This window comes from Falco naumanni, chromosome 20, assembly GCF_017639655.2.
Source record: "Falco naumanni isolate bFalNau1 chromosome 20, bFalNau1.pat, whole genome shotgun sequence".
Classification (NCBI taxonomy): domain Eukaryota; kingdom Metazoa; phylum Chordata; class Aves; order Falconiformes; family Falconidae; genus Falco; species Falco naumanni.
In genome coordinates, this window is record NC_054073.1 from 4178214 (window position 1) to 4195080 (window position 16867).

At 67.4% G+C, this 16867-nt stretch overlaps 2 protein-coding genes across 3 annotated transcripts in view; both read left to right on the plus strand.

Annotated features, from left to right (window-relative positions):
• The window catches only part of KMT2D (lysine methyltransferase 2D), a 36466-nt gene extending 30338 nt beyond the window's left edge, over positions 1-6128 (plus strand). Inside the window, 6 exon segments of the mRNA XM_040577863.1 lie at positions 280-553; positions 2167-2297; positions 2390-2675; positions 3814-3887; positions 3966-4074; positions 4195-6128. Coding sequence (XP_040433797.1) covers positions 280-553; positions 2167-2297; positions 2390-2675; positions 3814-3887; positions 3966-4074; positions 4195-4287 — 967 coding nt within the window. The 3' untranslated portion in view covers positions 4288-6128.
• Positions 6129-7174: 1046 nt separating this feature from the next.
• Positions 7175-11696, plus strand: PRKAG1 (protein kinase AMP-activated non-catalytic subunit gamma 1). 2 transcript variants are annotated; one of them, XM_040577935.1, is made up of 12 exons: positions 7175-7210; positions 7393-7459; positions 8656-8759; positions 9204-9285; positions 9370-9428; positions 9568-9613; positions 9754-9808; positions 9918-10044; positions 10442-10607; positions 10764-10801; positions 10904-11050; positions 11138-11696. In XM_040577935.1, exons 1-12 carry the CDS (start codon positions 7205-7207, stop codon positions 11234-11236), a joined length of 996 nt encoding a protein of 331 aa, XP_040433869.1. In that variant the 5' UTR covers positions 7175-7204; the 3' UTR covers positions 11237-11696. The 2 variants fall into 2 exon arrangements, with proteins under 2 accessions (XP_040433869.1, XP_040433867.1); XM_040577933.1 differs by lacking the exon at positions 7175-7210 and having other exon boundaries at positions 8632-8759.
• Positions 11697-16867: the final 5171 nt, after the last annotated feature.

Consider the following 16867-nt stretch of genomic DNA (forward strand, 5'->3'; position numbering starts at 1 on the left):
TTCTCCCCTCCCCGACGCCCCGTCTTCTCCCCTCCCCGACGCCCCGTCCCGTCCCGTCTTCTCCCCTTCCCGACGTCCCGTCTTCTCCCCTTCCCGTCTTCTCCCCTCCCCGACGCCCCGTCCCGTCCCGTCTTCTCCCCTCCCCGACGTCCCGTCTTCTCCCCTTCCCGTCTTCTCCCCTCCCCGACGTCCCGTCCCGTCTTCTCCCCTTCCCGACGTCCCGTCCCGTCCCGTCTTCCTCCCTCCCCGACGTCCCGTCTTCTCCCCGTCCCACTGGAGGCTGACCCACGCTGGGATGGGGAGGACGGGGTGGTGGGAGGTGCCGGGGTTGATCCAACGCGGGGGTCCGCACCATGGGGGGGTGGCTTGGTAGCTTGTGGCAGACCCCCGGCTCCAACCCTCCCTCCCGTCGGCAGCCGTCTGGAACCGGATCATCGAGCCGGTGGCGATGATGAGGAAGGAAGCCGACATGCTGCGGCTCTTCCCCGAGTACCTGAAGGGCGAGGAGCTCTTCGGCCTCACGGTGCACGCGGTGCTGCGCATCGCCGAGTCGGTAGGTGCCGGGGAAACCGGGGGTCTCTCCTCTGCACCGGGGGTCACCCCCGTTGAGACAGGGACCAGTGGCCATGCTGGTGGGGCTGGGGGTGCAGCGGTGAAGCCGGGGGTCTCTCCTATGAATTGGGGGTTGCCCCCACTGAGGAAGGGACCAGTGGCCGTGCTGGTGGGGCCGGGGGTCTCTCCTCTGTTCTGGGGGTCACCCCCGTTGAGACAGGGACCAGTGGCCGTGCTGGTGGGGCTGGGGGTCTCTCCTCTGCGCCGGGGACCCCCATTGAGACAGGGACCAGTGGCCATGCTGGTGGGACTGGGGGTCTCTTCTCTGCACGGGGGTCACCCCCATTGAGACAGGGACCAGTGGCCATGCTGGTGGGGCCGGGGACGCAGCGGTGAAGCCGGGGGTCTGTCCTATGAATTGGAGGTCACCCCCACTGAGGAAGGGACCAGTGGCCGTGCTGGTGGGACTGGGGGTCTCTCCTCTGCGCCGGGGGTCACCCCCGTTGAGACAGGGACCAGTGGCCGTGCTGGTGGGGCCGGGGGTCTCTCCTCTGCGCCGGGGGTCACCCCCGTTGAGACAGGGACCAGTGGCCGTGCTGGTGGGGCCGGGGGTCTCTCCTCTGCGCCGAGGGTCACCCCCGTTGAGACAGGGACCAGTGGCCGTGCTGGTGGGACTGGGGGTCTCTCCTCTGCGCCGAGGGTCACCCCCGTTGAGACAGGGACCAGTGGCCATGCTGGTGGGACTGGGGGTCTCTCCTCTGCACGGGGGTCACCCCCATTGAGACAGGGACCAGTGGCCATGCTGGTGGAGCCGGGGGTCTCTCCTCTGCACTGGGGGTCACCCCCATTGAGACAGGGACCAGTGGCCGTGCTGGTGGGACTGGGGGTCTCTCCTCTGCACAGGGGTCACCCCCGTTGAGACAGGGACCAGTGGCCTTGCTGGTGGGGCCGGGGGTGCAGCGGTGAAGCTGGGGGTCTCTCCTCTGCACCGAGGGTCACCCCCGTTGAGACAGGGACCAGTGGCTGTGCTGGTGGGACTGGGGGTCTCTTCTCTGCACCGAGGGTCACCCCCATTAAGACAGGGACCAGTGGCCGTGCTGGTGGGGCCGGGGGTCTCTCCTCTGCACGGGGGTCACCCCCATTGAGACAGGGACCAGTGGCTGTGCTGGTGGGGCTGGGGGTGCAGCGGTGAAGCCGGGGGTCTCTTCTCTGTGCCGGGGGTCACCCCCGTTGAGACAGGGACCAGTGGCCGTGCTGGTGGGGCTGGGGGTCTCTCCTCTGCACGGGGGTCACCCCCGTTGAGACAGGGACCAGTGGCCGTGCTGGTGGGACTGGGGGTCTCTCCTCTGCACGGGGGTCACCCCCATTGAGACAGGGACCAGTGGCTGTGCTGGTGGGGCTGGGGGTGCAGCGGTGAAACCGGGGGTCTCTTCTCTGTGCCGGGGGTCACCCCCGTTGAGACAGGGACCAGTGGCCGTGCTGGTGGGACTGGGGGTCTCTCCTCTGCACGGGGGTCACCCCCGTTGAGACAGGGACCAGTGGCTGTGCTGGTGGGGCTGGGGGTGCCGCGATGCTGCCGCTCGACCCACGGCCCCTCCGCTCCCTCCTCGGCAGCTGCCCGGCGTCGAGAGCTGCCAGAACTACCTGTTCCGCTACGGCCGCCACCCCCTGATGGAGCTGCCGCTGATGATCAACCCCACCGGCTGCGCCCGCTCCGAGCCCAAGATCCTCACCCACTACAAGCGGTAAGAAACGGGAGCTTGGGATCCACCGGGAGAGCCGAGATCCTTGGGGATCCCTGAGCTCTTGAGTTCTTTTCTCACTTTTTCCTCTCCAGGCCACACACCCTGAACAGCACAAGCATGTCCAAGGCGTACCAGAGCACGTTCACCGGCGAGACCAACACGCCCTACAGCAAACAGTTCGTGCACTCCAAGTCCTCCCAGTACCGGCGCCTGAAAACCGAGTGGAAAAACAACGTCTACCTGGCGCGTTCCCGCATCCAGGGGCTGGGGCTCTACGCGGCCAAGGACATCGAGAAGCACACCATGGTCATCGAGTACATCGGCACCATCATCCGCAACGAGGTGGCCAACCGGCGGGAGAAGATCTATGAGGAGCAGGTAGGGCGCTGGGGGGACTCTGGTGGGATCTTGGGGGGCTCTGGCAGGGTGCTAGTGATGCTCTGGTGGGGTCTTGGGGGTACTGGGGGGCTCTGGTTGGATCTTGGGGGTACTGGGGGGCTCTGGTGGGGTACTGGGGGGCTCTGGTGGGGTACTGGGGGGCTCCGGTGGGATCTTGGGGGGCTCTGGTGGGATCTTGGGGGGCTCTAGCAGGGTGCTAGTGATGCTCTGGTGGGATCCTGGGGGGCTCTGGTGGGATCTTGGGGGGCTCTGGCAGGGTGCTAGTGATGCTCTGGTGGGATCTTGGGGGGCTCTGGCAGGGTGCTGGTGATGCTCTGGTGGGGTCTTGGGGGGCTCTGGTGGGGTCTTGGGGGGCTCTGGTTGGATCTTGGGGGGCTCTGGCAGGGTGCTAGTGATGCTCTGGTGGGATCTTGGGGGGCTCTGAGATCTTGGGGGGCTCTGGCGGGATCTTGGGGGGCTCTGGCAGGGTGCTAGTGATGCTCTGGTGGGGTCTTGGGGGGCTCTGGTGGGGTCTTGGGGGGCTCTGGCAGGGTGCTAGTGATGCTCTGGTGGGGTCTTGGGGGGCTCTGGCGGGGTCATGGGGGGCTCTGGCAGGGTGCTAGTGATGCTCTGGTGGGATCTTGGGGGGCTCTGGTGGGATCTTGGGGGCTCTGGCGGGCTCTGGCGGGATCCTGGGGGGGCTCTGGTGGGATCCTGGGGTGCTCTGGTGGGATCTTGGGGGGCTCTGGCAGGGTGCTAGTGATGCTCTGGTGGGGTCTTGGGAGTGCTTGGGGGCTCTGGTGGGATCTTGGGGGCTCTGGTGGGATGTGGGGGGCTCTGGCAAGATCTTGGAGGTTCTGGCAGAGCTTTGTCGGGATGCTGGGGGGCTCTGGCGGGATCTTGGGGATGCTGGGGGTCTCTGGTGGGATCTTGAGGGCTCTGGTGGAATGTGGGGGGCTCTGGCAGGATCTTGGAGGTTCTGGTTGGATCTTGGGGGTTCTGGTGGTGCTCTAGTGGAATCTTGGTGGTGCTGGGGGGCTCTGGCCGGATCTTGGGGGGCTCTGGAGGGATGTGGGGGCCTCGGTGCCAGCACTGACACCCTCTTCTCCTCCACCCCCCCCACCCCCCCCCCCACAAGAACCGCGGCATCTACATGTTCCGCATCAACAACGAGCACGTCATTGACGCCACGCTGACAGGGGGCCCGGCCAGGTGAGCTGGGGGGGGGGCTTTGGGGTGGGGGGGGACACCACTGCCCGTGGGTGCTGACACCCCACACACCCCCCCCAGGTACATCAACCACTCGTGCGCCCCGAACTGCGTGGCTGAAGTCGTGACCTTCGACAAGGAGGACAAGATCATCATCATCTCCAGCCGGCGCATCCCCAAGGGGGAGGAGGTCAGGCATGGGGGAGGGGGCTGGGGGCGGGGGGGGGGGGGGGGGGGGGGGGGGGGGGGGGGGGGGCTGGGCTCCATCCCACACCCTGGGTGACACCTGCCTCCCCTCCCCCCCCCCCAGCTCACCTACGATTACCAGTTCGACTTCGAGGACGATCAGCACAAGATCCCCTGCCACTGTGGAGCCTGGAACTGCCGAAAGTGGATGAACTAACTTGGGGGGGGGTGGGGTGGTGGGGGGCAAAAAAAAAAAAAAAAAAGGGGGCTGGGGGCTGGGGCCACGATCCCTCCCCACCCCTTCCCCTCCCCCCAACCCTCGGAGACCTTCGCCAAGCGCCGGAGGTGCCAGGGCAGCAGCCGGGATGGCGAGCGGGGCACGGAGGCGGCCGGCCGTGCCCGAGCGGGACAGACGGACGGACGGACAACTCAGGGTTTTCTTTGCTTCGTCCTGCGAGGAAAGCGGAGAGGGGGGGGGGGAAACCCCCAGCGAGACCCCCCCCCCCCCCCTTCCCCGGCCACCCACCGCCCACCTCCCTCGGTGGGGGAGCCACGGGGGAGCAGAGCGGTCCCAAGCGGAGCCGGAGCGAGTTCGGAGAGCCGGCTTTTGGATCTCTTCTTTAATAATTTTTTTTTTGTTTGTTTGTTTGTTTGTTTTCCCTTTTTTTTTTTTTCCTTTTTTTTTTTTTTTTTTATTTTTATTCTAGAAACTAATAATATTTGCTCGCTAATTACCAAGGTAACACAGACTCCTTGAGCTCGACAATCCGGGCTCTGCTCCCTCGCGGGCAGAGCTCGCTCGGTTCCTTTTTTGATCTCTTTTTGTTTGTGCGTGTGGACGAGACCCCCGGAGCCTGCGGCGAGGGCCCCCCCCCGACAGACACAAGGAGCTTCTGCACCCAAACCTACCTCATTTTAAGTGTTAGATTTTCTTTTTATTTTCTTTTTTTTTATTTTATTTTCCTTTTTTTTTTTTTTTTTTTGGCGATATTATTTTGAAATGTGAGCCCCCCTACCACCCATCCAGGCACAACCTCCCACCCCCAGGGGGGTAAAAGAGTGTCTTGCCCCCCCCCACCTTGGGCTCCAGAGGATGCAGCTGCCCCCCCCCCCCCCCAAACCCCCTCCCTCTAGATGTGGCTGCAGAAAAGCCCCTCGGGGTGTCCCCCCCACACACACACACTGGGGGGACCCCTGTCCTCATCCCCCCCACACCCCCCCCAGCCCCAGGAGGTCCCAGCCGTGCGACGTGCCAAGGTGTGAGGTGGGGATGGGGGGGGGGGGGGGGGGGGGCAGCCCTGCCCCCCCCAGTACTGGGGGAGGCTTGGGGGGCCGGGTAGGGGCTCCCCCCCTCCCCTACTCGCAGGTAGCCCCCCCCCCCAGCTGGGGCTGCCGGCGGCCACCGTTGGCACGGGGCGGGGGGGGAAGGTTATTTATCTATTTATACCTTATATTGTATATACTAGACGGGGATGGGGGGGGGCTCTTTGTGCTCTGCTGGGCTGAGATTTGGGGTGCAGGGGCAAGGGGGGGGCCGCGGCATTTTGAAACCCAATCTCTGAGGAATTAGGGGGGGGGGGGGGGGGGGGGGGGGGGCCGGATTCTGGAACCCCCTGCCAGGCAGGGGTGGCCTCGGAGAGCGAAGCAGCGAGTGGGCATTACACATCAGGGCCCCCCCCCCCCCGCCTCCTGCGACCCCCCCCCCCTCCCCCCACCCCACACCCCCCACACCCCCTCAGGCCCACTGCCTGCCCCCCAACTTTGGGGGAGGACCGGGATCTCTTAACGCACAAACGCACGGCGCAGGGGGGACCCCCCCTGTTTGGGGGGGGGGGGTCTGGCCCCCCCCTTGGGGTGGTAATAGGGGGTTGATGGGGGTCGGTGCTTCCCCCCCCCCCAGCCCCCCCCTTTCCTCCCCCAGTGTTGGGGGGGGGAGGGGGGGATGGTGCGGGGGGAGGGGTGCCGGGGCGATCTTTAAAGCTGCTTCCGCAACTCGTCAAAGCTGCAAAAAAAAAAAAAAAAAAAAAAAAAGGTTTTAAGGTTAAAAAAAAAAAATTACAAAAAAAATGGAGAAGGAAAAGGAGAAAAAAAAAAAACCCAACGACGACAAAAAAAAAAAAAAAAAGGAGAAAAAAAACCACACAAAAAAAAAAAAAAGACAAAAAAAGTGAGAGTGTGGGGGTCGGGGGATGAGAAAGTTTTAACAGAAAATATACGAGAAATTTAACTTTCAGAGCTGTACATAGCCGGGGCGTGTAGAAATCCCGTTTTTACCAATACCGAAACCACTGGATGTTATTTTAAAAATAAAGCGCGTGAGAAGCCGGGCCGCCTGCCTCCCTGCGTGGGCCGGGGGGCTACGGGTGGGACCCCCGACCCCCGACCCCCTCCCCCCTCCCTCCTCCCTCCCTCCCCAGGGCACCCACACCCCCCAGGGACCCCTCAGGGCACCCCGGGCCTGGCCCCCCCACCCTGCTCCCTGCAAGGGGCTTGGGTGGCCCTGGGTTGGGGTCCCCAGTGGGGGGTGTCGTCCCCGTCGTCCCCCCCCCCCCCCCGAGCTGGGGACCCTCCCCCAGCGCCCCTTGGGATGGGGGGGGGGGGGGGCCTGCACCCTGGGGACCCCATGCCGTGGTGCCCCATGTGGTTCTCCTTGTCTGAGTCTCATGTCGTGGGCCCTATCGTGGCCCCTTCCACCCCCTCCCAGGCGTAGCTCCCCCCTATCGTGCTACCCCCCCAGTCGTAGTTCCCCCTATCGTGCCCCCCCCCCGCCCACCCCCCGAGCCCCAGTCATAGTTCCCCCTATTGTGGGCCTATCTCGGTTCTAGTCTCATGTCGTGGTTCCCCCTATCGTGGTCCTATGTCATGGCCCCTATGTCGCAGTTCCCCCTGTCGTAGCTCCCACGTCGTGCTTCTCCGTATCGTGGTCCTGGGTCGTGTCTCCCACCCTCCCCCCCCCAGCCCCATGACCTGGCGGGAGGGGAAAGGTCGCCCTGCGGTCATGAATCACGTGGGCGCGGCGCTTCCGGTCACGTGGGAGGTGCTGGCGGAAGAGCCTTGCGCCGGGCGGAAGTGATGTCAGTCGCCGGGCGGAAGTGGGGGGGGAGTGGCGGCAGCGGCGGGACGGAGCGGGGGCTATGGAGGTGGGGGGGGGATGGGGCCGGGACGGGGGGACGGGGGGGATGGGGCCGGGACGGGGGGACGGGGGGGATGGGGCCGGGGCGGGGGGACGGGGGGGATGGGGCCGGGGCGGGGGGTACACAGGGGTCGCGGCCTGGCCCGGCCCGGTCCGACCCGGCCCGGTCCGACCCGTGTCTGCCCGCAGGATCCCGGCCCCGGCCCCGGCCCGGCCGCAGAGAGTCCGGCGGAGCTGAGCCCCCCGGGGCTGGAAGGTGATACCGGGGGGTCCCGTGGTGCGGGGGGTCCTGTCCCGGGGGGTGCTGCTTAGGTTTGGGGTGCTTGGGGGTCCCTGGCCTGGAGCTTGGGGGGGTCCACGGCTTTAGGGGAGTCCTGAGGTCCCGGGAGTTTGGAGTGTCCTGTGGTTTGAGGTGTCCTGAGTTGGGGGGGGGGGAACACAGAATTTGGGGGGGACCCGGAGCCCTGGGGTGGGGTGTCCCGGGGTGCAGAGGGTCCTAGAGCCCAGGTTTGAGGTGTCCTGGGGTGTGGCATGTCCTAGAGCCAGGGTTTGGGGTGTCCTGGGATCTGGGGTGTCCTAGAGCCAGGGTTTGGGGTGTCCTAGAGCCAGGGTTTGGGGTGTCCTGGGATCTGGGGTGTCCTAGAGCCAGGGTTTGGGGTGTCCTGGGATCTGGGGTGTCCTAGAGCCATGGTTTGGGGTGTCCTGGAGTTTGGGGTGTCCTAGAGCCAGGGTTTGGGGTATCCTGTGGTTTGAGGTGTCTTGGGGTTTGCTGTGTCCTAGAGCCGGGTTATGGGGTTCCCAGGGTTTGGGGTGTCCTAGAGCCCTGGGTTTGGGGGTTCTTGGGTTTTGGGGTGTCCTGGGGCTTGCCACGTCCTAGAGCTGTGTTTGGGAGTTCCCAGGGTTTGGGGTGTCCTGGGCTTTGCCATGTCCTAGAGCTGGGTTATGGGGTTTGCAGGGTTTGGGGTGTCCTAGAACCGGGTTTGGGGGTTCCCAGGGTTTGGGAGTTCCCAGGGTTTGAGGTGTCCTAGAGCCAGGTTTGGGGGTTCCAAGGGTTTAGGGTGTCCTGGGGTTTGCCACATCCTAGAGCTGTGTTTGGGAGTTCCCAGGGTTTGGGGTGTCCTGGGCTTTGTCATGTCCTAGAGCTGGGTTATGGGGTTTGCAGGGTTTGGGGGTTCCTAGAACCGGGTTTGGGGGTTCCCAGGGTTTGGGGTGTCCTAGAGCCAGGTTTGGGGGTTCCAAGGGTTTAGGGTGTCCTGGGGTTTGCCACATCCTAGAGCCCAGGTCTGGGAGATCCCAGGGTTTGGGGTGCCCTAGAGCTGAGTTTGGGGGTTCCTGGGGTTTAGCATGTTTTAGAACCCAGGTTTAGAGTGTCCTAGAGCCTGGGTTTGGGGGTTCCTGGGGTTGGGGGTGTCTCCTCGCTGCTGGCAGGCTCCTCACGCTGCCCATCCCCAGGGGAGCCCCACCGTGGTGCCTACACCATCTTCATGAAATCCCACCGCTGCTACGACCTGATCCCTACCAGCTCCAAACTGGTTGTCTTTGACACTTCCCTGCAGGTGGGCTGGGGCCAGGGGGCAGGTTTGGGGCTGGGGGCCGCGGGATGGGGACTGGGCTGGAGCCTGGGGGCTTTTAACTGGGCTCAGGGGGCAGGTTTGGGGCTGGGGGCCGCGGGATGGGGACTGGGCTGGAGCCTGGGGGCTTTTAACTGGGCTCAGGGGGCAGGTTTGGGGCTGGGGGCCGCGGGATGGGGACTGGGCTGGAGCCTGGGGGCTTTTAACTGGGCTCAGGGGGCAGGTTTGGGGCTGGGGGCCGCGGGATGGGGACTGGGCTGGAGCCTGGGGGCTTTTAACTGGGCCCAGGAGGCAGGTTTGGGGCTGGGAGATGGTCTCAGGGCCCTTCCCCCACCCTGTAAAGGTCTTAGGCACTGGGGTGGAGGGACATGGGCTGCTGGGGGGGGGTCCCTGTCCCTCCCGTGACCCCTGCTATGTCCCCCCCCCCAGGTGAAGAAGGCTTTTTTCGCGCTGGTCACCAACGGCGTGCGGGCCGCCCCGCTGTGGGACAGTAAGAAGCAAAGCTTTGTGGGTGAGCAAACGGGATGGGGAGGGGTCCGGGAGGGGTCCTAGGGGGTCTCGTGGGCCCCTGCTCACCCTGCCCATCCCCCCCCAGGCATGCTGACCATCACCGACTTCATCAACATCCTGCACCGCTACTACAAGTCACCCATGGTACGGAGCAGGCGCCTGCGCTGAGCTCGTCCCCGCGGGGACCCGGGGTCCGGTTTCTACCCTCCCCCCCCCCCCCCCCCTGCCCCGTGACAAAGCGAGCGATGCCGGGTTTGATCCCAGTTTGTCTCCTTACACCCAGGTGCAGATTTACGAGCTGGAGGAGCACAAAATCGAGACGTGGAGAGGTGAGAGGGGTGGCCGCCGGCTGCCTCCCGCTCTCCCAGCCCTGCCTGGTGTGGCCGCAGCCCCCCGCCTCTGCCCCCCGCCTCTGCCCCCCGCCTGCCCGCGGCGCTGCCGGTCCCCTCAGCGTCTCCTCTCCCCGCAGAGGTCTATCTACAAGACTCCTTCAAGCCCTTGGTCTGCATTTCCCCCAACGCCAGGTACTCCCCTGCTGCGGGGAGGGGGGGGGCACAGCTGGCGGCGGCACCCTTGGGTGCGAGTCTGGGGTCTGTGCCAGCCCCACTGCCCCCTCTCCCTTCTGCCCCGCAGCCTCTTCGACGCCGTCTCCTCCCTGATCCAGAATAAGATCCACCGCTTGCCCGTCATCGACCCCGACTCGGGGAACACGCTCTACATCCTCACCCACAAACGTATCCTCAAGTTCCTCAAACTCTTTGTAAGTCGTGCCCCCCCCCCCCCGCCCCCCACCTGCCCTACCGCGGCGGCGGGGGCCACCCCGAGCCAAACCTGGTCCAGGCTGTGCCACGTACCCCCAGCTCCGGGGTGGGCGCAGCTTCGGTGCCTCGCAGCGGATTTTTGGGTGCTGGGAGCCCCCCCCCCAGGATGCTGCATGGACCCCGCAGCCCATCTCTGCCTCCCCTGCCCGCGCCGCCTCAGCCTGGGGGGGTCCCCCAGCCCCCCAGCTCCGCACCCAGCGCTCTCTGCTTTCACTCCTAGGACCGCGGCCCAGGCCCCCCACAAGCCGGGGGCGACCAGAGCCGGCAGCGCCGTGGGGCCTGGGGCACAGCAGGCCGAGCCAGCGTCAGCACTGTCCCCCTCCCCGTCCCCTGCAGATAGCAGAGGTCCCAAAGCCCGAGTTCATGGCCAAGACGCTGGAGGAGCTGCAGATCGGCACCTACAGCAACATCGCCATGGTGCGGACCAGCACCCCCATCTACGTGGCGCTGGGCATCTTTGTGCAGCACCGTGTGTCTGCTTTGCCGGTCGTCGATGATTCGGGTAAGGATGGGGACCGGCGCGGGTGTCACACAGCGTGTGTTGGCTGTCCCCAAAGCACCGGCTGAGGTGTCCACGTCTCCTCCGGTGTGCAGGGGACCGGCCGGACGGAAACGGGCACCGTGGGCACCTCTCAAAGCAGTTTCCTTCCCTCCCTAGGGCGGGTGGTGGATATCTACTCCAAATTCGATGTTATTGTGAGTACTGGGGGGCAGGAGGGGGGAAACCTGGACTGGAGGGGGTGGTGGGGGTGGTCCTGTGTGACCCATTTGTGTCCCCAACGCTTCTCCCTGCCCCAGAACCTGGCAGCTGAGAAGACCTACAACAACTTGGACGTGACGGTGACGCGGGCGCTGCAGCATCGCTCCCACTACTTCGAGGGCGTCCTCAAGTGTTACAAGCACGAGACGTTGGAAACCATCATCAACCGCCTGGTGGAAGCCGAGGTACCAGTCCACCGGGGCAGGGAGGGGGGGGGCTGGGGTCCCCAAACCGGCCTCAGCCCCCTCCCTGTGTCCCCCCCCCACCCCCAGGTTCACCGGCTGGTGGTGGTGGATGAGAGCGACGTGGTGAAGGGGATCGTCTCTCTCTCGGACATCCTGCAAGCCCTGGTTCTCCCCCAGGGTCCTTGAGGCAAGGGGGGGTGGGATTCAGCCCTTCCCGGTGGCCCCCCCCCCCTTCTTCTCCTGCCATGCTGTGCCCCTCCCTGGGCTGGCGGGGGACCCCTGGGGTGGGGACCCCACTCACCAGCAGCATCCAGCAATAATCTCCAGCCGTGGGGCAGCCCCCCGGCGCCCCAGCCTTTCCCAGGGGGAGGAGAGCCTGTGGGGACCCCCCCACACACACACACACACGCCACGTGCTGCACCCCCAGAGCCACACTGGTTGGGCTGGGAGTACTGGGGGCAGCCCCCCCGGGGTGCAAGGGCCAGGTTCACCCACCTCCAGGCCAGAGCAGACCCTCACCCCACCACGCTCCCACCGCGCGGGATTTCACTTCTGTTCAGTTTTAATCACCCTCCATCAGCTCCGTCCGGCCTGGGGCTGCCCCCCCCCCCATATCCTGCATCTGCCCCCCCACCCCCCACCCCACCCCACTGCTTTGTGCGTGGAGAAAAACTGCAAATAAACACAGACCTGGCACAAAGCCGGCCTCGCCGCGCTGCGCTCAGGGGGCACCGGGGCCGCGGGAGGGGGGTACCCACACAGGGGGTTTGCCCCCCCCCCCAAACCTGCTGTGGGAGAGGGGGAATCTGCTGAGCTCACCCAGACCCTAAATCCCTGTTTGTTCCGCCTGCGGGTTTTCTAAAAAGCTGGGATTGGGGACAGGACGGGGACCCGGTGGGACACGGGGACCCTCGTGGTGGCGGCCACGGTGAGTGGGGGGTGTCAGGGTGGGGAGAGGGGGAAGCTGGAGGGGGGGGGGGGTTGGGGTGCTGGGGTGCTGGGGGGGGTCACCGGTGGTGTGGACGCTTGGGCTCGCTGCCGGTGGTGCCCCTCGGGGGAGGCGTGAGGCCCAGCCGTGCTGAGCGTGGCACATTCCTGGGGGGGGGGGGGGGGGGGGGGGGGGGGGAGGCTGAGACGTGCCCCCCACACACCAGCTCCCACCAGCACTGGGGTCCGGCACAGGCTCTGTCACAGCGGTGCGAGGTGAGAGCTGGGGCAGCTGTCTATGGGGCTGGGGGAGTTGTGTGAGGCTGGGGGGGGCCTGGGGGGTCTAATCCTGTACTGGGGGGCCTGATTCTGTACCGGGGGCTGGTGAACCACCCCCCCCCCCCAGCTCCCACCAGCTCCCACCAGCACTGGGGTCCAGCACAGGCTCCAGCACAGCGGTGCGAGGTGAGAGCTGGGGCAGGAGTCTATGGGGCTGGGGGATATGTGTGAGGCTGGGGGGGTCCTGGGGGGTCTAATCCTGTACTGGAGGGCCTGATTCTCTACCGGGGGCTGGTGACACCCCCCCCCACCAGCTCCCACCAGCTCCCACCAGCACTGGGGTCCAGCACAGCGGTGCGAGGTGAGAGCTGGGGCAGCTGTCTATGGGGCTGGGGGGGATGTGTGAGGCTGGGGGGGTCCTGGGGGGTCTAATCCTGTACTGGGGGGCCTGATTCTGTACCGGGGGCTGGTGACCCCCCCCCCCCCACCAGCTCCCACCAGCTCCCACCAGCACTGGGGTCCGGCACAGGCTCCAGCACAGCGGTGTGAGGTGAGAGCTGGGGCAGGTGTCTGTAGGGCTGGGGGGGTCCTGGGGGGGCTGATCCTGTACTGGGGGGGGCTGATGCTGTACCAGGGGCTGGTGGCCACCCCCCCGCCAGCTCCCACCAGCACTGGGGTCCAGCACAGCAGTGCAAGGTGAGAGCTGGGGCAGGTGTCTATGGGGCTGGGGGGGTCCTGGGGGGTCTAATCCTGTACTGGGGGGCCTGATTCTGTACCGGGGGCTGGTGACCCCCACCACAACCAGCTCCCACCAGCACTGGGGTCCAGCACAGGCTCCAGCACAGCGGTGCGAGGTGAGAGCTGGGGCAGGTGTCTGTAGGGCTGGGGGGGTCCTGGGGGGTCTGTTCCTGTACTGGGGGGGCTGATCCTGTACTGGGGGGCCTGATTCTGTACCGGGGGCTGGTGACCACCACCACCACCAGCTCCCACCAGCTCCCACCAGCACTGGGGTCCAGCACAGGCTCCAGCACAGTGGTGCGAGGTGAGAGCTGGGGCAGGTGTCTGTGGGGCTGGGGGGGTCCTGGGGGGTCTGTTCCTGTACTGGGGGGGCTGATCCTGTACTGGGGGGCCTGATTCTGTACCGGGGGCTGGTGACCACCACCACCACCAGCTCCCACCAGCACTGGGGTCCGGCACAGTAGTGCGAGGTGAGAGCTGGGGCAGGTGTCTATGGGGCTGGGGGTAGATGTGTGAGACTGGGGGGGTCCTGGGGGGGGGTCCGATCCTGTACTGGGAGGGTCCGATCCTGTACTGGGGGGGTCCGATCCTGTACTGGAGGGCCTGATGACCCCCACCAGCACCAGCTCCCACCAGCACTGGGGTCCGGCACAGGCTCTGGCACAGCGGTGCGAGGGGAGAGCCGGGGCAGGCGTCTGTGGGGCTGGGGGGGTCCGGGGGGGGCTGATGCTGCACCGGGGGGGCTGATGCTGTACCGGGGGCTGGTGCCGGTGCCGGTGCCGTTGCCATGCCGCCGCCGGAGGGTTGCTAAGCTCCGCTCCGAGCCCGCGTGGGCTGCAGCGCTCGGTGCCAAACCCGGCATCGCTCGCTTTGTCGCAGGGGGGGGAAGGGATCCCGGGGGGGGGGTGGGGGGTGGGGGGTGGGGGGGGCGCACCCCCGGAACGGTTGGTGGGGTCCCTACGGTGTGCCGAGCTCCCGGCCACCTGGGTTACCCCGGGTGGGGGAGGGGGCTTTGGGGGGTGGGGGGTGGTGGGGGGCACTGGCGGTGCCACCAGGCAGGGCACGGGGGTCCCCATTGCTGCACGTGCGGCGGTGGCCGCGTGCGGGTGGGCTGGCGGCTCCGCCGAAGCTCCGGTGAACTGTGGGGTCCCCCCTTGGTCCCCCCGTTTTGTTGGGGACCTTTTTAACCCTTTGGGGTCATGCTGGGTGGTCCGGAGCGGGGTGCTGGGCGCCTGCGGATCTGCGAACGGACCAAACTGCTGCTGGTGGAGATCGACACGGTGGCGTGTTGCAGCCCGGGCGCTGGCATGGCTGGGGGGGGGTGCCAGCCCGAGCCCCCCTGGACCTACCGCCGCATCGCCGGGGAGTACGCGTGAGTGGGGACGGGCAAGCTGGGGGGGGGGTCCATCCCAAGCCCTGACCCCCCCTTCCCCCCCCCCCCCCCGCGAGCCGTGCCCCCCACCCCCCACCCTCACGTCCCCCCTCTGTGTCTTGCAGGTACCTGGAGAAGCGCTTCGTGGCGGAGCTGGCCCCCCCCCTGGCCCCCCAGCGCCCCCCGCTCCCCCCCGCTGCCTGCAGGACTTCGGCACCCCGCTCCCCCCCGGGTGGGAGAGCCGACCCCGCGCACCCCCCACCCGCTGCCCCCCGGCACAGACCGAGGGGACGGGGGGCAGCGGACCCCGGGGGCAGCCCCAACCGCCGGCACCTCGACCCTCGGTGCCGGGGGGCAGGCGGGGGCCCCCCAGCTACGAGGCCCACATGCAGCGGGTGCAGGCGACCCATGGGCACCGCGGGGGGGCCCCCCCCCCCTACATCTCCCCCCCTGCCTACGATGCTCCCCCATCGCACCTTACAGCTCCGGCCCCCCCGGGGACCACGCAGCCCCCCACCCGCAGCCCGGGGTCGGGGGGCTGTGCCGGGGGGCTGGAGCCACACGCTGCCCCGGGCGGCCACCGAAGCTGGCCACCAGCGACCCCGTGGCATGCAGCCGTCCCCGGGGCGGGGGGCGCCTGGCCCCCCCCGGCACAGCCAGACGTTGCCCCGGGCGGCAGCCGGCCGGGAGGGGGTCCCAGGCCGGGGTCGGAAGGGAACGGGGGGCCACGTCCTCATCGACGCCACCCGCGTGGTGGTCCGTGCCCAGTATGTCCCCCCCCCTCAGCGCCAGCAGGTCCGCTATACCGGGGGGTCCCCAGTGCCCACCGCCCCCCCGGGCAGCCCTCCTGCCGCCCCCGCAGCTATCATCCCCCCCGCAGCCCCCTCCCCTCCTAGGGAGCCCCCGGGCAGCCCCCGCAGTCCCTGGCGGAGCCCCAGGAGTTGTGGGGGTCCCCGGGGTCGACCCCCCCCCGCGGCGGCCGGTGCTGTACGCCCAGGCCTTGCGGGAGGCCGTGTCCCGCATCCGTCGGCACACGGCGCCCGACTCCGACTCGGAAGCGGAGGGGGGGCCGGGGGGGTCCCGGTGGCGGCACTACCGGGACGCCTGCGCCTACAGCAGCAGCAGCAGCAGCCTGGAGAGCACCGGAGCCCCCCCCAGGGACCACCAGCCCTCCCCGAGCCTGAGAGGAGGGGCTTCACGGGGTGTGGTGGCCTGGAGGCGGGGCGTAGAGGGGTGTGGTGGACTAGGGGTGGGGCTTGGATGGGTGTGGCCCCCGGGGTTGGGGGCTGGGGGCTGCGGTCCCCGCGGGCTGACCGCAATAAAGGCTGCGGGATCCCGGTGTGCTGCCTCTGCCCCGTGTGTGTTGGGGGGGTGTGGGGGAGCAGCCCCCTCCCCAGGACCCCCCCCCCCCCCACCTCCTGCACCACCCCCCACCCCAGAGAGGACCCAGGCATCCAGACACCACCCCCCACCCCTCACAATGCTGGGGGGCAGTGGGTGGCCCCGGGCATCCTGGTGTGTCACAGCGTGGGTGGGACGCGTCAGTGTCATCGTTGTCGTCCCCCCCCCCCCCCTTACCCGTGTCGTGTGTCCCCCCCCCCCCCCCCCCCCCCGCCATGGCCCCGGGTCCCCTGTAATGAGTAGGTGAGCACCGCAGGTTTGGCCCACGGCCACCAGCCCCACGTCACGGCTGGGGGGGGACCCCGGGTGAGTCACTGGAGGGGACTGTCCCCCCCGAATGGCCACCACCTCTTAGTCACGCTGTGGGGGGGGGTTGGGGGGGGGGAGGATCCCCTGGGCCAGAGGAAACCGCACAAATAACGTGTCCAATTTGCACGTTATTTAAAACCAGCTCCTCCCCCGCCCCCCTGCGCGACCCTGTCATTATCCCGGTGACACCGGCCGGGAGGTCACGGCGTGGGGCAGCCAGCACAGCGGGGGGACCCTGGCCCCCCACACCCGGGGGGAGCCGCTTGCAGGGCAGCCCCAGGGTCACATCACCCCATGTGTCCCCTGTCCCCAGGGTCACATCACCCTGCGTGTCCCCAGGGTCACATCGCCCCACATGTCCCCAGTCCCCAGGGCCACATCGCCCCACGTGTCTCCCATCCCAGGGTCACGTCACTCCATGTGTCCCCTGTCCCCAGGGCCACATCACCCTGCGTGTCCCCAGGGTCACATCGCCCCACATGTCCCCAGGGCCACATCACCCCACGTGTCCCCCGTCCCAGGGTCACGTCACCCCATGTGTCCCCTGTCCCCAGGGTCACATCACCCTGCATGTCCCCTGTCCCCAGGGTCACATCACTCCATGTATCCCCCATCCCCAGGGTCACATCACCCCGTGTGTCCCCTGTCCTGGCACAGCACTGGGGTCCCACACCTGGGCCTGTCCCCGGCTGTGACGGCGACCTGAGCCCACCACGGCTGTGGCCTGGCGTGGCTCGGTGCAGCTTGCTGTGGCCTGGCACGGTTGGTATGGCCTGCACAGCTTGGTGTG

Bases quoted from the DNA above. Each gene is read 5' to 3' on its own strand.
- PRKAG1 (XM_040577935.1), top strand. The intron at 9,809-9,917 runs GTACTCCCCTGC...TCTGCCCCGCAG, and splicing joins TGCATTTCCCCCAACGCCAG to CCTCTTCGACGCCGTCTCCT. The intron at 10,608-10,763 runs GTAAGGATGGGG...TTCCCTCCCTAG, and splicing joins GCCGGTCGTCGATGATTCGG to GGCGGGTGGTGGATATCTAC.